The following is a 21,472-nucleotide window of genomic DNA, read 5'->3' on the forward strand; positions in this document are numbered from 1 at the left end:
GCCCTCCTTGTTGGGAAGCCTTGGGGGAGTGGGAGCAGAGCTGATGCTTGTGGTCAGAAGGACTTGGAAATCTCCTGCCTGCTCTGCCACTTGCTGAGGTTGGAGAGCCCTGAACAGGTGCTGAGCAAGAAGAGCTCCATGTGGGGATGCTCAATCAGTACCATCAGTGACCATTGGGACCTCTCAGCCATTGGAACTTCCACTGAGCTCCTGCAGCCACCCCAAGGAGCCCAAGTGTCACAGACATCTTTTATGGAAAATCCTTTCCTTAGGATTTTTCCTGCTGAGAAGCTGAGAGGCCTCAGGAACAAAATATAAACAATGGTTATCTGGTTCTGTGGAATGCAACAGGTGCATCTGTGATTGGTCTCATGTGGTTGTTTCTAATTAATGGCCAATCACAGTCAGCTGGCTTGGACAGAGAGCCTGAGCCACAAACCTTTGTTATCATTCTTTCCTATTCTATTCTTAGCCAGCCTTCTGATGAAATCCTTTCTTCTATTCTTTTAGTATAGTTTTAATGTAATAAATATAATAAAATATAAATCAAGCCTTCTGAAACATGGAGTCAGATCCTCGTCTCTTCCCTCAACCTGAGACCCCTGTGAGCACCATCACACCCGAGTTTGGCTCCAGCCTGGCAGGAGCTGCAGGAAAGCAAGCAGAGAGTGAGATGTGAGGGTGGGAGATGTCAAAGTGGAGATGTCAGAGTGGAGATGTCAGAGTAGAGATGTCAGAGTAGAGATGTCAGACTGAGGGGTGTCAGACTGAGGGGTGTCAGACTGAGGGGTGTCAGACTGAGGGGTGTCAGACTGTCGGTGCTCTGGGGCTGGGGTGGGAGCCCTGTGCTCATCCCTGTGCCTCCATGGGGCTGCATGGACAGGACAGACAGTGGCTGAGAGAGCTCCCAGCTCAGGATCACAACAAGAAGGAATTCTGCACACTGCACACAGGGCATGGCAGTCCCCAGGACACCCAGCAGCTGTTTTCCTGCTGCTAAACTTCTACTGGCTTGGCTGGGAAATATCTGTGATCCCAAACACAACATGCACTCTCTTTTGTGCTGAGAGCCTTGGCAGGAGCCAGCACTTCTCACACACAGTTCCATCTCATCAAGGACCAAGTTTCCCAGAACGGTCCCTTTAAAATCTCCCTTCATTGAGAGGAGCCAAGCTGCCTGTTGCTGCCTCACAGGCTGCTCCCATGCCTCCCTCTGCTTCCCCAGGGCTCCACTGCCACGGCCTGGAAAGCTCTGAGCTCCCAGAGACACCAGCACTAAAAGAAAAGACACTAAAGAAAAGGGAGACAAAGGCAGGAAAGCTTTTTTCACTGGGACCCAGCTGTCTGGCTCAGAGAAAGGCAAGAAACAAGGGTCTGCTCTGCATTCCTGGGGCACAGCCAGAGTAAGAGCAGAAGGGTAAATTCCACAGTGCAACGTGGTTTTCCCTGCTCCCCTGTCCCCTTTACAAACAAGGCCTAGGGGATGCTCTGAGCATGGTGCTGCAGTGCAGGGACATCTTGCTAACAGCCTGTGAGTTGAACACTGCAGCACCTTCCACAGCCAGCCAAGGCCAGGCTCTTTCTTCTCACATCTGCTCACCGTACCCAGGATTTACATCGTCAGTATGGTTCCCATAAAGCTAAACATGAACAACTGATCACAGACAAATAAAGCAGTAATAGAGCCTGGGATGTCAGGAAGCCTTACTCACTCCCTGCACACCAGCCCAGGCAGCTGCAGATCAAAGTTTTCTTATTTGCAATACATTTCTTGAAACAATTTTCAGCTAAACTCAGTCTGCTGAGAGGATGCTGACACAATCCAGGGCTTCTCCCATAGAAACAAGAACCACGAAACCAGAGCTGTGCCTTGCTGCCTCCATCTCCAGGTGGCTGAGCAGATGGAGAAAGCTTTGGCATCTCCAAAACGAGGAGCTGCTCCCTTCCTTCCCCTCCCTCAGCATCCCTGCTCGGGAAAGCCTTCTTGCACAGGGTGAGTGAAAAAGTGAGCAAAGCAGAGCTTTGCACGGGCAAAGCAGGAGTTCAAACTCATCAAAACACGGCTGTGAGCTACTCCCTATGGGGACTGGAGTGGTCTCGAAGGGTTGAGGATGGGATTTAGTCCTTGGTGCCCTTAGGCAGGAGAGTGAGATACACCTTTAAAGGGGCCCGTGTAAAGGCACCCAGAGGCAGGAGAGTGAGGGACACCTTTGGAGGGGCCCGTTTGAAGGCACCCCGAGTCGGGCAGGAGCCGGGGGCCGGTGCCGGGCAGGCGTGGGAGGGGGTCCCGCCCCGTTCCGCCCCCGGGGGGTGGCGGGGCGGAGCGGCCGGGCCGGGCGGGACCGGACCCCCCTCCCGCGATGCGGCCGGGCCGTGTCCCCCCGGCCCGAGCAGCCGCGGCTCGGGGAGAACAAAAGGCAGGAGCGGGAGGAGGCGCGAGGAGGAGGAGGGCAGGCGGCCACGGTGGGGGGATAAAAGGCTCAGCGGGACCCCCCCTCCCTCCTCGTGTGCCCCATGTCCGAGCCCGCTCCGCCGCCCGGCATGGCCCGCCCGCCGCTGCCCGCCGCCGCCGCCTTGCTGGCCGCCGCTCTGCTGCACTGCGCGCCCGCCGCGCCCGCCCGCCGACACAAGCCGGTGAGTCGGGGCCGCCCGGTGCCTCCCTCCGCGTCCCCCGGTGCTGTCCCAGGGCGGGATCTCCCCGGCAGATCCTCCGCCGAGCGGGATGAGCTGTGCCCTCCCCCCGCCGCTCCATCCATCCATCCCCGAGCCGCGCTCGGGATGCCGGCACGGGAATCACCGGCCGCGGGACGCTGCCCCTGCCCTGGCAGTGCCTCCCGCTCCACAGGCTCCTCCTGCCTTCATGGGGAGCTTCCACAGCCGTGTTCCCGAGGGAAAACGGGGATCGGGACAGGGAGAGCTCAGGAGAGGACGCGGCATCCATCCGTCCGCCGTGCTTCAGAGGCAGCAGAGCCCCCGCTGCTGCTCCAGCACCCCCTGCGCGCTGCGCTGGCAGCTCCCCAAGTTACGGGGGACGAGAGTGAAGGGATGAATGAAAGGCAGGCAGGAGAGGAGCAGCAGGGCTCCTTCTTCCTGCAGATCCTGCCCGATCCCTGCACCTGGGACCGGAGAGGAGCAGCGGCGTGCGGGGGATTTGGGGACGGGAGAGGACAGAGAGCTCCTTGTGCTGGGAATGTGTGCGTGTGTAATCGCGTTATTGTAGACATGCGCTTCGCTGCTGTGCCATGAAATAATAACAGAGCAAATGCCCGGTAGCAGCCCAAGGGGATTAGTTCAGGTTCTGTCGATGGTTTTATTATCAGCTCTGTCATCTGAGCGCTTTCTAACTTGGCTGCTAAATCTGCTGTGGGCTGGGACTTGGCACGGAGCAGCCTTGGCCCCCAAAGCGCTCGCATTCCTCCGAACGAAATGTCACCGCGCTCTGCCTCGGGGGAAGGTGAGGCCGAGCGCTCCTGGTGGCACCTTGGTGGCACCCTGCACTCCAGGAATGTCGCTGCTCTGTGGCTTCAGGCCCGCCCGAGAGCAGCAGGGGCTGGGCTAGGAGGGCAGAATTCCACTCGCATAAAGCTGGAGGCTGCGGGTTCCCGTGGGCTGGCAGGTGCCTTGTGCTCTGCCCTGCGTGAGCTCTGAAGCTGCTGCTCCTGGAGGAGCCTGCACAGCCCCTGGTCCTGGTCCTGGTCCTGCTCTGGCTGCCAGCAAGGGCCTGTGTGGGGTCCTGGGGAAGGGAGAGCCAGCCTGGGTTTCACTCTCTGAGCTGGAGCCCAGCCCAGCTGCCCATGTCACCGTTCATGTCCTTGTGCCAGCGCCCACAGCTGCTGCAGGGGCTCAGCTGACTTGGCCAGTGCCCCTCGAGCTGGTTTGTGCCCCAAACTGCTGGAGAGCACAGAGTTGGTGCAGGCTCCGGGGCTGCTCAGACTCCTGCTCCATCAAATCCACTGCCACGCTCCACAAGGTCCCCCCAGGTGGCAGTGTGCCAGCAGAGGGGTGATTTCTTCCTCATCCTCGGCTCATGCTGTGCTCTGTGGGTGCTAATCCTTCCCTCCTGGCTGGAGTAGCTCCAGGTGATGCTCCTGCAGGTCTGTTTTGTTCAGGAATGCCTTGTGCTGTGTGTTGGACCAGCCATGTGGAGCTCAGGCTTTCAGACTGGTGTGTTTGACCCAGCTGGTGGCTGCATTGCTTGGGTTGGAGATGGACAGCTGATCCCCCATCCTTTCAAACAGCAGCTCTACCACCCCAAACAGCTGCTCTTTCGGGTTCCTCATCTCCTGTCAAGGCTTTTGAAAGTTATTCTGCTGTCTCTGAGGTGCAGCCAGTTTTACAGGGCGGAGGTGGCAGCAGGGGAACACGTGTGTGCAGGACAGCTGAGGTGGCACCGCCAGGCTGACAGGGGCCGGGCCACCCTGTGCCCTCTCTCACAGGGAGCTGTGCCACCCCACCTCGTGCTCGCTGCTCTGACTGCTCCAGCCTGCTGCACAAAGGGATGTTTCCCTCATGTCTGACAGCCGCTCATTTCCTGTCTGGGCACCTTTTGCTGTCAGGTGATGAATGAGAGAGGAGCCAAGGGGCTGAGCCGGGGAAAGAGATTCACACTCCAGTGAGGCAGAGCACAGGAGCTCCTCGGGCTGTGCCAGTACGGGGGTGGGCAAGGACAGCAGGATTGTGCTGCACCCAGCTGTTTGTGTCTGTTTGTGGCTGTTTGTGCTCCTACAGCGAGTCACAACCGCAGCAGCTGGGAGAGGGGGGAATCAGGGCTGAGATTCACTTTAAAGCCAGGCTATAGGGCAAGTTGCAGAAGGACTTGTGTTCTTTTGAGGCAAACCCTGTAGAGCTCCTTCACTTTCATATCAATGCCTAAAGCAAGCAAGAGAAAACTGAGAGCAGAATAAAGGCTGGGTCCGGTGTCCACTGTAAAACTTGAGAACAAAAGATCCGCAGTCCCCGGGCCGTGCACGCGCAGACACCGAATTCCTGCCCTGCCTGCGGCTCCCCGGGGAAATCAAAGCCCTGCCTTTGCTGGGAAGGTCTCTCTCGGTGGAGAAGCGCTGGGCACGCTCCCAGCTACCAACACAACCCCTCAGGGTGCTGCAGCTGCCCCCCGAGCACGGCAGGTTCCCCTCTGTGCCTGCCCCACAGCCCCTGCCCTCCTCGCTCCGGGCTCAGGCGGCTCCCGCAGGAAGGGTTGGATTTGCACTCCTTGGTTTTGGCTATTTAAAAACTGCAGCCGGGGCTGGGGTAATTTTAGGCATGTTTATCTTGTGCTCTGGGAGAGGCTCGAGACACATGCAAGTGGTTATTCTGCAGAGGGTTTGTTGTGTTTGTGCTTCACAGGCAGCACACACACAGACACACACACACCCTGCAGGGTGGCAGGGCTTGGGATGCAGCTGGGACAGGAGAAGGAGAAGGAGAAGGAGAGGAGCAGTCTGGGGAGGATCCCCCTCTCCAGGTTATGTTGCACTTCCTTCCCCCACACTTATCCTGCCCTAGCTCCATAACCTGAGGGGCTCTGCAGAAGAGGGGATGCATTGTATAGGAGTTGTTTGAAAAGGATTTTTAGTGGAAAGTTATCCCGCAGAGATGTTGGACATCCTACATTTCCCTCACTTTCCCCCCACTTTCCCCCCCACTTTTTTCCCCCACTTTTTCCCCCCACTTTTGTAGCTCTTTCCTACTAATCTCTAATGTGGACAGGTAAATAAAGGGTTTGTGGGTGTTCCTGCACTGGGGATGGCTCAGCCAAATGGGAGCAGAGCTGAGTCTGCACATAGCTGCCCAGCAAAATGAAAAGCAGAGCACTTCAGGGGCTCACTAAGGCCACAGACATGTTTTCAGATGCTCACTGAGATCCTGGTGCAGACAGAGGAGTCCCAGCAAGGACAGGCAGTGACCAGACTTCCTCCTCTTGGTGGATTTGGGCAGGAGAGAGGCACTGGTGGCTCATGGCTCCCCTTAGCTTGGGTGTAAGTGCACAATGAACAAAACATCTCAGCCCCCTTCCTCCCCTGCCAGGAGTGTGCCACATCCTAGAGCAGTTTCTTCGTTTCAAGGGGAATTCTAGGTCATCAGATTAAGGGCTCTTGAAACCTTTTGCTCTGTCAGCACCCTGGGGCTTGTTTGCTCTGTGAGTACTCCTGTTTCTGGCAAGCTGTTGCTTGGGTGACACCAGCAGCTTGGTTGTGGTGTTGTTGATGGAATAGTCTCCCAAACTGTCACATAATTAAAATGTCTGATAATAAAAATAGTCCTGCAGTGTTTATTCATTTGCTTTCTCTTGTTACACCAAAGCCTGCTTCTTCTCATTCTCTCTGTGGCCATAAACATTTGCAGTCCATAATGTTTCATGTTCCACGTTGCTTAGGGAAAATAAACATTTTCCTTTTTTCATTGCCAACAACAACTACCACCGAGTAATCCGGAAACAAAGTGTCAGGCCCTGGGAGGTGGTGCTGGATGGTGCCAGGGTGTGGAAGCGAGGGGAGAGGAAAATCCAGCAGTGTGTGCTCGGCCAGGCTCTGCAGCAGCTCCTGTTTGGGCCCAGCCTTTGTGCCCTCCCTGTCTGCAGTGGGACCAGGCTGCAGCCAGCACGGAGCAGGCCTGGAGTGAAGAATTTTGTGTGGGCAAAGAATTCATGGAGGGGTTGGAGACCTTGTCCTAGGGAGGCAGGATCAATAAATCTGCTGGCTTTGCCTGGGCATTGTTTCCACTAACAGTGCATTTAGCTCAGGGTTAGACCACACCACATCACAATCCCATTTCTGCCATGAAATTCCACCTGCAGCATCAGCCCCTTCCCAGCCCAGGCTGCTCCTGGAACACAACCTGACCAGAATGGAGCTGGTTCCAGTTTTACCATGAACCATCAGCCGTAGCTGCACTTTCAAATCCAACCCCTGCAAATCCATGCTGGGCTGAGAGGCAGGCTGCACAAAAAGCTGTCTCTGCATCAGGAGAACAATGCTGAGATCAGGCAGGAACATTGCTGTTCAGGGGGTGCAGAGCCCTTGGGGGCATGGCCACCCCACAGTGGGCAAAAATGGGGTGAGAGAATTGCAAGAGAAAGCATTTCTGCTGAAATGAGGGCAGGAGTGCTCTGAGGTGCAGGCTTGTAGGGAGGAGGGGATAATGCTGCGAACACCAGGGCCTTGGAAATGCTCTGAGTGACAAAAGGAGGAAGCAGAAACAGAAGCAATGGAAAAGCAGGAGCAGAAGGGACAGGGAAATGGAGACAAAGTCCGTGAGTTCATTCCCTAGGTGAAGGGGAAACAGTGAGAGGGGAAGCACCCAAGACTGAAGGATTCAGGCTGTAACTTGTCCTGTCCCTCCTGCCTGACAGGGAGAGGGGTCTCCTTACATGTCCAAGCCACAGAGGCAGCCAGGAGCCTGGGTGATTGGGTACACAAAGAAGATAAAAGTTTGAACTCAGGCAGGCAGGGGAGGATGGAGCCAGGCTCAGGAGAGCCGTGGGTTGGTCAGCACCAGACACCAGCCTGTGCTCATTTGGGCTGATGCTGCCCTGCCCCTGTGCTGCTGCAGCTGCTGCTGCTCCCGGGGCTCTGCAGGGTCAGTGCTGCCCAGCACCAGGAGGTTAAAGATACTCCTGGCTCCCTGGGATGGCTGGAACACTTCCTGGGAAGCTTGGCTGCTGTTCATCTGGCTGCAGCAGACCCAGAGGTGATGGCTGCTGTATCACAGCACTCGAAGGCTGATAAGGCTGTGAGGAGCTGAGTGGGCAGCCTGGACCTCCGCTGTGGTTTTGCTGTCCCTGGGATCTGTCCTTTCCCTCCTGCTCCCCCTCAGCCTTTCTGGCTGCAGGAAGAGGCACCTTCTTGGTGAGGAGCTGTGCCCAGCCTGCAGCACAGCCCTCTTTGGTACAGCTTTGCTCCTCTGCTGTCCCCACTGCCCTCAGCCCTTGGTTTCATGCCTGGGATCCTCTCTGTGCTTGTGTTGTGTTCACATTCACTGAGCAGCCTCTGTTGCAAAGCCCTGGCCTCTGCCTGGACTGCAAGGCAGCTGCTCCCATGCCCAGCTGTGGGTTATGCAGGGTGGGCACTGCCAGGGGCTGCACACACTCAGCCAGAGGCTCAGATCTGTTTTGCACTCTGCTGGGACATACCCTGGGATTTTCCTTTGCTTTTGTGTTCAGGAATCCCCTCCCCTCTGCTGGTGGGATGCCCTGATGGGTACCCAGTGCCCTCCTCCCCTTGCCCTCCCAGCTCTGCAGCAGCCTGGGCAGCAGCAGGGCCCTGAGTGAGCCCTGAGCAATCAGCCAGGTGGGGTAGCACAGCTCAGGGAACAAAGCAGATCTCCCCATGAGAGGAGGGCTCAGCACAGCCTGGGAAGGATGCAACCTTAAGCAAGCTGGACACGGTATCTAATCCCTGGGAAGTGCCTGCAGCAAGGTGTGTCCAGCCAAGGAGGCCAAGATCTCCGTCCTGGGTGTCCCCTGAGCATTGTTTGGCAAGTGGTTTGTGCCTGTCACATTTCCCCTTGCCTGCAGTGGCATTTTCCAGCCCTTTCCTGCCATGGTGCTAATGTCGGTGCAGTGACGACAGGGACAGAGTCACTGTTTGTCCAGGGGCACACTCAGGGCACCAGGGCAGGTCCTGCCTCCTGTCCCACCCACAGGAGCCCATTGTGCCCCTTCCAGGACCTGCAAAGGGCAGGAGGAGCAGGGAGGGTCCTGCTGTTGCAAGGTGGGGTTTGGAAAGCTGGGATTCATAGCAGTGCCTTGAGGTAACCAAAGAGGGGAGAAAAGCTGCCTCTGAACATGGGATTCCTCAGGGCAAGAAGGAAACAGGCAGCTTCTCCTGGTCAGAGGAGAGAGAAAACCTCCGGTTCATGGCAGTGGCCCCAGCCTGTAAGGAAATTGGCCTTCCCAGGAGGGGAATGTGCAGAGCATCACCAGGGCAAAAACCAGGGCTAAGGGGCATCTGGGCCAGCTCAGCCCACACACCCACCTGAGCACTCCTTGGGGATTCCCCTGGGCTACCAGGCCCTGCACTTGGAAAACCAGGTGCATTCCTCACCCCAATCCTCAGCTGCCAGGAGCTGGCCGTGGGTGCACCCAGGAGCAAGGGCTGAGCAGCCCTGCAGGCTGAGCTCTGGTGACACAGAGCCATTGTGTGCCTCGGTGTCATCGGGGCTGACAGCAAGTGTTGGCCAGAACATGAACTTTGTCAGCTCCTGCTGCCAGCTGTCCCTTGCTGCAGGAGCTGCCAGCCCAGGCAGGGTGCCAGGGGCTCTCAGAGAGCTCCTCTCAGAGGACAGGTACCTCCAGCCTGGCAGGGCTCCAGTCCAGCAGGAGCAGCCTGGGGACAGCCCAGCCCGTGCTCCTCCTCCCCAGGCCCTGAATGGATGCTCAGGGTGTGCCTGGTGGCCTGGGCAGCTCTTGCTGTTCAAGGTGTGACAATCCTGCTGTCCAGAGTGTGACAATCCTGCTGTTCAGGATGATTTCTCTCTTTGCTGTGCAGTTCCTGTGGTGTGTAAGAGTGCACTGGGACACCAGGGTTGTATCAATTGCTCAGCCACCAAGGGTGTCTGTCTGTCTCTCTGTATGGGGAGGATCAGCCAGCAGGCTGGAGTGGTGACAGACACACCAAAAGCCTAAAGTGATGTGTGGACACCCAGAGTGCCCTGCCTGGCTCCCCTGTCCATCTGTGCCTGGCTCAGTGGTGGAATTCATGCCAAGGCCTTCACACTTCATTCCAGCCTGCATGAATGGGCCCATTGTGGCAGCAGAGGTGGCAGCATGTGGATTACAGGCATCATGGCAGCGCTGGCACCGTGCCATCCTGACCCCCGTGTCGCTGGCAGGGCAGCCAGGAAAGCTGGCCTGGAAGGAGGCAGCTCTGTGCAGGGCAGGAAAGAGCTGCCCAAAGGCCAGGTCCTCCCTTGGAGCCCTGTGGGACAGAGCTGCCTGCTCACCACTGCTGCATCTCAGCTCCTGCCTGCTCTAACACCTTTCATCCTTTCATTTGCTGCATAAAATCAGGCAAAAAATAATCTGTGTTTGGCCCTCTGCAGCACAGTGATGTGGACCAAGCACCTCTCACCCCACAGGCCTCACAGCAGCTTGGAGGTGACACCTGGGTTATGTTTCATGGTGGCAACATGGGAAACTGGTGGAAGTCAGCTAATTAGCATTAATTAATGTTGTCAAGAGAAACCTTGCTTTTCCAGCTAAGTGGGAGAGCCCAGGAGATGCTACCCCAAGCAGAATCACAGGTACAGAGAAGCAAGGAGACACGGTGCAGTCCTTCCCTCAGGCAGTGATGAGGCTGCAGGGACAGTCCCTGCTGCTCTCTGGGCTGTCACCCACACCCCTGTGTCCTGCTCTGCCATGCTGGGACCTGCCCACGGTGCCAGGGCAGCAAGGGGACACCACGGAAGTGACAACAAGGAGCACAGCTGCGTGCTGGGGACCGGAGACTTCCTCCCATTAATGTCACCTCCACCCCGGGCCAGGAGGGAATAAAGGATGTAGGGCAAAGGGGGAGAATTTATTCCCTGGTGATTTGTTTTATACTTGAAGGGTCTGGTTCTCATCCACAGCCTGCAAAAGTATTTCCTGCGGGCCAGCTGCCAAGGAAATGCGGACCAAAAATAGCCGAGTGCTCAGTGGGTGCCATGGCAGGACACAGTGCCCCCCAGGTGTGAGCCAGCCTCAGAGCAGGGAGCAGGGCATGTTTGTGGGGGGCAGGCTGTGCCCTGCCAGTGGGGAAACAGAAGTGGAACCCACTGCTCAGGACTGCTGTGAGTAGCTGCCCGTCCGTCTGCAAGAGGAAGCATCTTCACGGACACTGAAGTCGTGCTTTTGCTTTTGCCTTTCAGGAGGTGTCTCGAAAGCATCCCACCTGGAAGGAGCAGGCTCCTTGGCTGGCCGCCCTGGTGAACGCCGTGGGCACGGGCGTGCCTGCCAAGGGCTCCCCCGGGGCCGTGGCGGGGCCCTGGGCCGGCTGGAACCCGCCCCGCTGCGGCGTGCCCGACCCCGAGCCGCCCGCGGCCCAGCGCGCCCGCAACCGCCAGAAGCGCTTCGTGCTCTCCGGGGGCCGCTGGGACAAAACCAACCTCACCTACCGGTAAGGGGGCTGCCGTGGTGGCCAGGATGGGGTGACAGTAAGGCTGGTGTGTGACAGTCAGGCTGGTGTGTGGCACTCAGGCTGTTGTGGCACTCAGGACGGTGCAGCACTCAGGATGGTGTGGTACCCAGGCTGGTGTGATGGTGGTCACGGAGGTCTTTGGATGAGGGAAGAGACGAGGATCTGACTCCATGTTTCAGAAGGCTTGATTTATTATTTTATGATATATATTACATTAAAACTATACTAAAAGAATAGAAGAAAGGATTTCCTCAGAAGGCCAGCTAAGAATAGAATAGGAAGGAATGATAACAAAGGTTTGTGTCGCAGACAGAGTCCAAGCCAGCTGACTGTGATTGGTCATTAATTAGAAACAACCAACATGGGCCAATCACAGATGCACCTGTTGCATTCCACAGCAGCAGATAACCATTGTTTACATTTTGTTCCTGAGGTCTCTCAGCTTCTCAGGAGGAAAAAAATCTCAAAGAAAGGATTTTCATAAAAAGACGTCTGTGATAGGTTGGTGTGACACCCAGGCTGGTGTGACAATCAGGATGGTTCACTTCTCCCTGCCCAAACACTTGGTCTGGTATCCCTGGAGCTGTGATGTGACCGTGAGAAGCAAAGGGGCCAGCAGAGCCACTCTGAACCACAGCAGGCTTGTCCCCAGCACCTCCGCACCCCATCCTGAGCACCCTCCACAAACACAGCTGCCCACCCATTGTGCACAGCCATTGCCTCAGCCCCGGGCAGTGCCACACCAGCACCCCTGGGCACACAGGGTCACTGTCATCACACTGTCACTGCCCTCACTCTGTCACTGCCCTCACAGGTCACTTTTCTCACATGTCACTGCTCTCACATATTCTGAGCTGAGCCCCCACCACCAGCTCTCTCCTGCGGTGCCTCTGCCCCCACAGCCACCCCACAGGGGGCTCACCTCACAGTTTATTTTAAAGAGATCTTTTTATTCAGCTGTTTCTGATGGTCCCATAAACACCTCTTCAGAGTAAAGTTTTGCCCAAATCACCCCACACATTCTCAGTTGTGAATCTGCCCAACAGACTGGAGGGAGGGTTGTGCTGCCTCTGCAGCTGCCCTCAGGGCTGTGAGTGGAGAAGTGAGCACAGTCATATGGACCTTGACAGCATGTAAATCATCTTGTGCTTAATCCAATACAGGAGACCTCCTCACACCACCAGGAGGCTGCAGATAACAGAAAGGCTTATTCCTTTTTTCTTTTTGGTCAGTAGTGTTAAAGAAAGAAACACAGCAGAGACTTACATACAGCAACACTGTTAATGGAAGGGAAAATTCCCTCTGTGGCAGAGCTTTCAGTCTGCTCTTGTTATTGGAGGAAGGGGGAGCAACTCCTCAGAGAACCCAAGCTTCCAGTGTCAAAAAATGCAGAGGTTAAGGAGAAGAAATCACATCACACCACTCTCAGGAATCTTTGTGGTGGCGGCCTTACAAGGGGACAGACCTGGGGAGTGCTGTGGCACTTCAGAACAACAAAGAATCTGCAAAACTCTCCAGGGAGCTCACTTCTGACACACCAGCCAGAGGGTTCCAACACTGATGGGATTTATCTGCTGCACATGTTGCTTGGTACAGAGTGCTGGAGCACTGCATATATGGATTGGAGATGTTCTGGTGCTGGGCATGGTGGCCCTGGTGATGCTGATTGTAGAATTGTGCCTTTGTGACAGCCCTGTCCATGGGACAGCAGCTGATGCTCTCCTCATCCAGTGTCTGTTCCTTCCAGAATTATCAGGTTCCCGTGGCAACTTGTAAAAGCTAAGGTGAGAAGGACCATAGAGGAAGCTTTGAAAGTGTGGAGTGACGTGACCCCGCTGACGTTCACCGAGGTGCAGGAGGGACGGGCTGACATCGTCATCGACTTCACGAGGTGGGCACAGAGGGCAGCACACCCTGCCAGGGCAGAGACCTGCCAGCACACAGCTCAGGCACTCACATGGAGGTTCTGCTTTCAGACACTGGGATTGTTTTAGTGTCGTGGGCTGCTCGGTGTGAGTGCAGCTGTTGCACACAGCACCGTTACTGATCACTCATTCATTTTCCTGGTACATTCACATTTCTCTGCCCACAGGCTGTTTTCTTAAGCGTTTGTTTTGATTTTCCATCTTCAGGTCCTCCATCCTGTCCCTTGTCTGAAGGATGTAACTGTCTGCCCAAAGACAAATATAGTTTCTTGGTTAAGGGAATCTTGGCTCCTGGCCTGAAATTCCCTTTTGGCAAAAAACTCACTGGGGCAAAGACTTCCCTGAGCTGCATGTTTGCACAGAGCTAATGAGGGCAGTGGAGACTGTCCAAGCAGTGATGTGATTTCCATGCTGTGTATTTGTCTCCCTCAGCTCTCTCAAGTGGCCACATCTCTCATGGGTTTCCTTCATTACTCATCAGTGGCTTGGCCTGAGTGAGGACCTGAGAGTTTGGCTGGGTTTTGCTGTCAGTTTTGCTGCCAGCTGCCCCTCTGCAGCCCCCACCACCCAGAAATATCAGCTCAGTCTTGGCTTAGGCAGTCACCTCCTTCATTCTTTAGGCTTCACAGTCAGTTCTGGGCTGGAAGCTGGAGAGGGGAGGGGGAGAAACATCCCTGAGAAAACATACAAACTCCCCAGAGCTTGGTGTGACTGAGATCTGCTTCCTCAGTGCTTGGTGTGACCAAGCTGCTTCCTCAGGGCTCTGAAGCAGAATTTGGCTTGTGGCAATTGGAATGGCTCTGAGCAGTTGATCTAGACCAGTGGGATGAACTGAGGATGAGAATGAGAGCTGCTCTCCCCTCTCTGTGCCTCCCACCTTTGGCTGTGTGATGCTGGAGCTCCATGGCCTTTGTCTGAGGTGCAATTTGTCTTCCCTGCAGGTACTGGCATGGAGACAACCTGCCTTTTGATGGGCCTGGAGGGATCCTGGCACACGCATTCTTCCCCAAAACTCACCGGGAAGGGGACGTGCACTTTGACTATGACGAGACCTGGACCATTGGGAACAACCTGGGTATGGGTCTGCTTCAAGGAGAGCTGTGGCTGCTCCAGGATGCTTGTCAGAGAACTTGGGAATGATTCCCTGTGCTGTGAACAGGGACCCTGTAAAACTGACAGGGAATTACTATTTTTGTGGTGAGCATTGTCATCTCTCACCAGTTAGAAGCCAGCTGTCAGCATTCAGGTCCAGGATCTCAGCTTCCCCATGGATTCCTCTTGTGTGGGGCAGCAAGAGATGGCTCTTCTGCCCAGCCATGTGCCCTGCCACTGGGGAATTGCCCCCAGCATTGGCAGGAGTCATTAGAAATGAAATTAAATGAAGAAAGGATGAAGGAAAACTGATGCTGGAGCTCCCTGTGACAGTTGTCTTCCAAAGAACAGCCCAGTCCCAGGCCCTGCATGCATTGTTCACCATCTGCCCTCAAACAAGTCCATAAAGGGAAACCACCCAGGCTCCAGCTCTGTCCCCGTGGCCTGGGAATGCTCTGACCATAAACAACACCACATCCAATCAAGACTCTTTTTTAAAATTTTTCTTGCTAATAATAGATCCAAGCTGGTAGCTCTCTGCTTGGGCACTCAGGGTTGGTGTCACAGGATCTCATGAGATACTGCAGCACTGCCTGGGACCATCTGGAGCAGTGCCCAGAGCATCAGTTTCTGGAAGACTCACCAGAATTAACCCGGGTCAGCTCCTCCTCCTCCTTCCCAGCTCATCTACATGGACAAAGAAATAATCACAAGGCCCAAGTTAACCCCAGGCCTCTCTGGGGATTCCCAAAAATGCTGGCCATGTCAGTGGGCACCCCCAAAGCCCGTGGGGTGCCACTACCCTGTCAGTGCCAGTTTGATTGCCTGGGGCACAGCACTCCTGTGCCTGCTGGCCCAAAACAAGAATCACAAGCACAGGAGCTCTTTGCAGAGGGGTTTCTGCTCCTGGGGCAGGGGTGGGCTCTGTTGGTTCTCACCCTCTGTTGTTGAAGAATTTCCTGCATTCTCCCATAAAACAGTGTTGGGGGCAAACCAGGAACCAAAAGTGGACAGCAGTTCCCATCAGAATCCTGCTCTATTCCATGGCATTCCCCCTTCTGCCGCCCTCCCATATAATCCATAAATAACTGTTGTAAAAGCTCTTTGGAGCTAATTGCCATTTAATAGGCTGAAAAGAGCTTTAGGATATAAACATGGATAAACCCTTGACTCAGCTCTCAGTGAGACAGGGAAATCCTTGGCCTCATTTTACTGATGGGAGAGCAGGAGTGTGCCCTGGGGAAGCAGGCCCCACATGGAGAACCATCCATGAGGGACACAGGGATGGACACAGCTCCTTCAGCTGTGCACCTCCCCTGCAGAATCTGACAGCACAGCTCATCTGCCAACACTGGAAAGCAGCAAGTGAGGAGCCTGCCAAGCTAAACAGAAGTGTCTGAAAGTTTGTAATAAATCACTGGCATGGAAATCCCACTCTCTCAGCTGACCTAGATGTGTTGATTTAATCAGGTCAGCGCTGTGCAGATTCATGGCTTCCAGGTAAAGCTGGCCAGTGCAGGAAGGCAGGGCTCACCTTCCCCTCCACCCTTCCCAGGGGTTCCTCCCCACTGTGCTCTCCCTGCTCCTGGTGCTGAGAAGTGACCAGGGAATTCTCCCCTGGAGCCAGCAGGGAAATCCTGCTTTAATCTAATCTGGAACTCCTGCTTGGAGCACCAAGGCTGGCTGAGCCACATCCCTGCTGCTCTCATCACCTGGGCTGCAGCTCAGAGGATTTCTGGCTGAAAGCAAGTGAATGAATATGCTGGGACATAGTGAAGTTTACCAGCTCCAGAAAGGACCCTTTGGAAGCCAAACAGAACCTTCCAAAAAATACAAGTTTGTGTACTGAAATCCCCTTTCCCCCCTCTCCTTCTGTAGAGGCTCCAAGGTCATGTATTCCTAAAACACGGTCTCCCATAAATCTGTTTAAGTCTCAGGCCTTGACATTAGGTAATATTTTGTGGATTTATTTCTAAATGACACCTTCTTGACACAGTCCCCAGACCAGCAATAAATGAGCTCCCTCTGCTGTCTGTGACAAAGGCCTTTGGAAAGAGTTAATCCCAGAGTTCTCTCACTGACACCAGTATCTTCCACAGTGGGTGTGATCTAACTGGGACTTGCTGAAGTTCAGCTCTAGCCAACAACAGCTTCAAGCTGGGTGGACAAACACCAACCTGAACAAACCACCTCCTACACATCTGGTCTAGACTTCCTTCTCTGTGCAAATTTCTCCTTTCCAAAAGTGCATAGAAAATCCTTTTCTTCCTGATAGCTGAGGAGGTGGCAAGAGTCTCTGACAACAGAATTGCAGATTACCAACATGTCCAGGTTAATACCCAGGTGTATTAATTGAGTCCTGGTGCTTCTGAACCGGTGAACCCTTATTATGCCCTTTAAAAAAAACCAAAAAACCCACAAACATATTTTTGAGCTACACAGGAGATATCTGGGAACAATACAGTTGGAGGTAGATTTCTCTTTCCTCTTTTTGGACTCCTACAATGTATGTCAGTGTCTGGTAACTGGTAAGAACAGGTCCAAAGCATGTGAGTAGACAAAAGTATCTTCCATCTTTTTTCTTTGTAGGCACTGATCTCCTGCAAGTGGCTGCCCACGAGTTTGGCCACGTGCTGGGCCTGCAGCACACGGCTGTCTCCAAGTCCCTGATGTCCCCTTTCTACATCTTCCGCTACCCCCTGAGCCTGAGCGAGGATGACAAGCAAGGGATCCAGTACCTGTATGGGAAACCCTCAGAGCATCCTGAGCCAACCCCAACCCAGCCAGCAGAGCTGCCCCAGCCAGACCTCGAAACAAACGAGATCACCAACGTGGAGGTGAGTGCAGGGCTGCTCTGTGCCCTTCCCTGGCACCCTGGCAGCAGCTCGAGTTGGTGTCTGCCTCTTCCACCAGTGTTGTCATTATAATGCAAGAGTTCTATTGTCATTACACTGCAAGGGTTCCATATTGCTGGAGTTTTGTACCTCCTTGATGTTGTTTTTAGGCAGCTCCTCTAGGCACTGACTCTTCCTTGTCCTCACAGTATCCAACTGACTCCAGTTCCCTTCAGTCACTCTTTTATAACACTCTCCTTATTGGCCACAGTTAACTTGGCTACTGTTAACATCAGGCCTGCTCCTAATCCTTAATAATTAGCCCAGTTGCAACTCTTTAGGGGGTAGGATTACATTCTATACTACCTTTGTTTACTTGTGTTCTATCCCCCTACACACCAGCACTGCTGAGCCCAGCCCAGCCCTACAGCTGGCACTGGGATGTGCAGGGAGGGCATCTCCAGGCAGCCTGTGCCCAACCCAGACGGGGCTGCCTGGACACCTGGGGGCTCGGGGGGCAGCCCTGACCCTGTGTGCCTCGGCAGGCCCTGCAGCCCGACGCCTGCCTCACTGCCTTCGACGCTGCAGCCACCATCCGGGGGGAGCTGTTCTTCTTCAGCTCGCGCTTCGTGTGGCGGCTCCGCGCGGGGAGGCTGCAGGACGGGTACCCGGCTCTGGCCTCTCGCCACTGGCAGGGCATCCCCAGCTCTGTCGATGCCACCTTCGAGGACCCGCTGGGCAACATCTGGTTCTTCCAAGGTAAGAGCTGGACTGTGATCAGATGGCTCAGGAATCTCAGTTGCTTAGGGGTAGTCAGGACCCAGCAGGTTCCTGGGACGATAAATCTGGAAATCCTCAGAAGTTCAGTAATCCTTGTTGTTTCCTTAACTATTTAAACTTTTTATCAGGCATTGAGGACTGAAAACAAGGGTTCACTTTTGTTTTAAATACAGCCACAATATCCCATTCTCCTTCCCTGGAACACAAACATCTGTAATAAGCCTCTGCCCTGGCAGAGGAGAAGGAAGGAAACATTTGCTCCATCTCTCCAGCTGTCATGGGAAGCACTGTGCCAGAAGTGAACCCCAGCAGTGCCCTGGTTGTGCCTGTGTCCCCAGGGCCCTGCTCAGGCTGGGGACAGCATTTTCTCTGCTCCTCAGAGACCTGCATGTGGAACTTCCCTAGTACCCCATGGCTTTATGAGCCTACAGGGAGCCTGGGTGCAGAGCCAGGCAACCTCCAGCAACCAGAAAGATTAAGAATGAAACCACCTCGTGGCCATCTCTGGGGTTCAAGGCCAGCAACAAACCCTGTTCCAGTGCTACTATTTTCTTTAATGCTTTTCCCAAGTGGAGGTTTAATAGCAGGGATGCAGAATGACCTGGGAACTCATTGTGGGTGTGCACACCTTGTATAGACTCCATGAGGCTGAGTACCAAAATCACACCAGTGGCTCTGCAGGCAGAGCTCCTGCATGAACACATTTCTGAGCACCTGACCTGCACACAAGGGCTTACAGTGCTGAAATTGGCAGGCTCCTACAGTGAGTTAAAATGAGATAAGGGGAAAGTATTACATGCCCTAGGCTAATTACAGAGATTCCCATTTTAATCTAATCTGGAACTCTGCTTCCAGTCTCTATATCAACTTGGCAAATTCTTCCTGGTTTCTGCAGCTCGCTCCTTTCCAGCCACATGCCCTCTTTGTGCCTGTGCATGCCCACATGGTTTCCAGGTGCTGAGATTGCAGGGCAGAGGCTGGTCCCTCCAGCCAAGCCCTTTATAACTTCCACAAATAGAGAAAATGGGAGAGAAATAGAGAAAATGGGAGAGAAATGCTGTTGAAATGGACCTTCCATGGTCCGTTCCCCACCAACACCCACCAAGCTGGACTGGGGTGGGATGCCAATGCATTGACAGCATTTTGGACACACAACAGTGGCAGCATCCATTACACTTGGTGGTGTTTTTGCCTCTCAGGCACAGCTTCCTGTAGGAGCTGTGCCAAGGCTCCAGCTCCAGTTGCACAGTTCACTGCCAAATTATCAGAGTTTTTGACCCCTTGTTTCCCTTTTCTGTCTCCTCAATAGATTCTCAATACTGGATCTACGATGGCGAGAGACGGGTATCTGGTCCCACCCCCATCGTGGAGCTGGGCCTCCCTGCATCCCCAGTGCAGGCAGCTCTGGTGTGGGGGGCTGAGAAGAACAAGATCTACATCTTCAGTGGAGGCAACTACTGGCGCTTCAACCCCCAGAGGCGCCAGGTGGACAACATCTACCCGCGGGCCATGGCCGACTGGCGCGGCGTGCCTGCCGAGATCGACGCCGCCTTCCAGGACGAGCTGGGTCAGTGCTCAGCCTGCTCTGCTCACAGCTCTGCAGGGTCACACATGTGGCTGTAGTGGATGTTGCCCAGCCATAACACATCCCATACAGTGTAGAGGGGCGGTTCTCTTCAGTGGGGAGAGAATTGAGAAGTTGTTTCATTGCCGTTAATTGCAGCAATTGATATGCGAGTGTGTGATAGAGAGAAGTCAAATACCTGAGCAAGAAATAGTCACGGAGTCCTGCCCACCTCTCACTGCTCCTGCCAAAGAAGTGATGAGAAGACAACAGAAACACTGCCCACACTTCTACAGGGGAGCTGAACAAAGAACAGGCTGCTTTTGGTATTGACCAGAGTGACCGTGCTCACAGGGTCTCAGGTTGAGGGAAGAGATGAGGATCTGACTCCATGTTTCAGAAGGCTGATTATTATTTTATTATATATATTACATTAAAACTGTACTAAAAGAATAGAAGAAAGGATTTCATCAGAAGGCTGGCTAAGAATAGAAAAAGAAGGAATGACAGCAAAGGCTTCTGTCCCAGACTCTCTGTCCGAGCCATCTAACTGTGATTGGCCATTAATTAGAAACAACTCTATGAGACCAATCACAGATGCACCTGTTGCATTCCACAGCAGCAGATAATCAATGTTTACATTTTGTTCCTGAGGCCTCCCAGCTTCTCAGGAGGAAAAATACTAAGGAAAGGAGTTTTCATAAAAGATGTCTGTGACAGACCAGTCCTCCCCAGTGTGCCCCATGCTGAAAGCAGCAGGGCAGTGCCACAGAAACACTGGGGACAGCCAGGGTTCTTGGGATGACAGTGTGGTGAGTGCCTCTTTCCTCTCTAAGGATGAAGTGAAACAACTCCCCACTGCTTCCAGAACCTAAATTCCAGGGCAGCTTGCCCACAGAACAGATGTTCTGAGCAGGTCCTCACAAGTTGCCTGTCCCTGTCCTAAAAATTCCCCTGCCCTCACAGGGCTGGGTCGCTACAAGCATACAGCATATTTAAACCCATCAGGAAAATAAAATAAAATCCATCCTGTGTACTGTCCAAAAGTAAAACTAGAGTTTTTATCTAAACTAAAACAGTGTGAAAGAAAAGTGAATGCCACAAGGCTGGGTTCAAGTAAAATCTCCTGCCTCTTCCAGCTCTCTTTCAGTACTGCATGTGTTGCAGAGCGTCAGCTGAACAAAACACTGGCAAAGAGCTCTGAGCCACGTAAATGCTGCCTGTTCTAAACCTTCCTCTCTCACCCACAGGTTTTGCCTATTTCCTGAGAGGCCGAGACTATTGGAAGTTTGACCCGGTCCAGGTGAAAGTGCTGGAGGGTTACCCACGCCAGATCAGCCAGGACTTCTTCAGCTGCACACCCTCCTCCAACTCCTTCAGATGAGGGGGATGCCTGTGTCCTCCACGCTCCCCTGTCATGTCCCTTTACCTCCAGCAGCCACACAGAGGGTTCCCTCTGCCATTCCTGGCTTCCCTCCAGGCTCAGCATCTGACACAACAGGTGTCTGTCACAAGCGACAGAGTTTGCTCCTCTCCTGTTCCAGCAGCCCCAGCTTCAGTTGCTATCAATGTAGAAGCAGCTGCCATGTTCTTTACAGGCAAGGGAGGCCACTCTCATCTAGCAATAGCATCCCAAAAGCCACCAGGCCAGCCTGGAATGGGATCACACTCTCATAATTAATCTGAACCCATCCTGTAGAACTGATCCATGACATTTCCTATGTTTACACAACTCACTACGGCAGCCCTTCGCTGCTGCAGACGCTGGCCAAGGAGGAATGACCCCGAGCCCGGGGCTTTGAAGGACACGGACCCTCCCTGCAGAGGAGGAGGAGGAGGACAGCGACGTGCGGCTGCTGCCAGAGCCACTCCGCGGGGCGGCCGTGCTGGCTGCCAGGGCCCTGCCGCAGCCCTAGCCCGGCTTGCCGTTGTATCCCCAGCATGCCTTAGGATTTTGTACCGATCTGTATATAGACAAGGGGCCCCTTCCCTCCCTCGCTCCCTCCCCGGTGCTGGGTGCCAGTGCTGGACACTGCCCCGCGCTCATCCCGGGATGCTCAGATGCACTGATCGCTCCCGAACCGCCGTTCCCGGCCCGGGCTGGCACCGCACACCCGCCGTGCCCGCCCAGCCTCAGGCAAACACCCCGGGCTGCGAACA

At 54.5% G+C, this 21,472-nt stretch overlaps 1 protein-coding gene across 1 annotated transcript; it reads left to right on the forward strand.

Annotated features, from left to right (window-relative positions):
- The first annotated feature begins 2,514 nt into the window (after positions 1-2,514).
- On the forward strand, positions 2,515-21,306 carry MMP11 (matrix metallopeptidase 11). The gene is made up of 8 exons (XM_054289087.1): positions 2,515-2,634; positions 10,849-11,096; positions 12,865-13,008; positions 13,984-14,117; positions 16,724-16,971; positions 17,514-17,727; positions 19,058-19,315; positions 20,563-21,306. The coding sequence occupies exons 1-8, from the start codon at positions 2,515-2,517 to the stop codon at positions 20,694-20,696; spliced, it is 1,500 nt and encodes a 499-aa protein (XP_054145062.1). The 3' UTR covers positions 20,697-21,306.
- Positions 21,307-21,472: the final 166 nt, after the last annotated feature.

The sequence above is a fragment of the Melozone crissalis genome, unplaced genomic scaffold (assembly GCF_028551555.1).
Source record: "Melozone crissalis strain CALT ecotype California unplaced genomic scaffold, PUWL_Pcris_2 ptg000063l_1, whole genome shotgun sequence".
Classification (NCBI taxonomy): Eukaryota; Metazoa; Chordata; class Aves; order Passeriformes; family Passerellidae; genus Melozone; species Melozone crissalis.

What these genes read in the sequence shown, in the direction of transcription:
- MMP11 (XM_054289087.1), top strand. Translation starts at nt 2,515, where the DNA reads ATGTCCGAGCCCGCTCCGCCGCCCGGCATGGCCCGCCCGCCGCTGCCC. An exon ending in GACCATTGGGAACAACCTGG is followed by an intron (nt 14,118 to 16,723) that starts GTATGGGTCTGC and finishes TTTTCTTTGTAG; the next exon opens with GCACTGATCTCCTGCAAGTG. An exon ending in ACGAGATCACCAACGTGGAG is followed by an intron (nt 16,972 to 17,513) that starts GTGAGTGCAGGG and finishes GTGCCTCGGCAG; the next exon opens with GCCCTGCAGCCCGACGCCTG.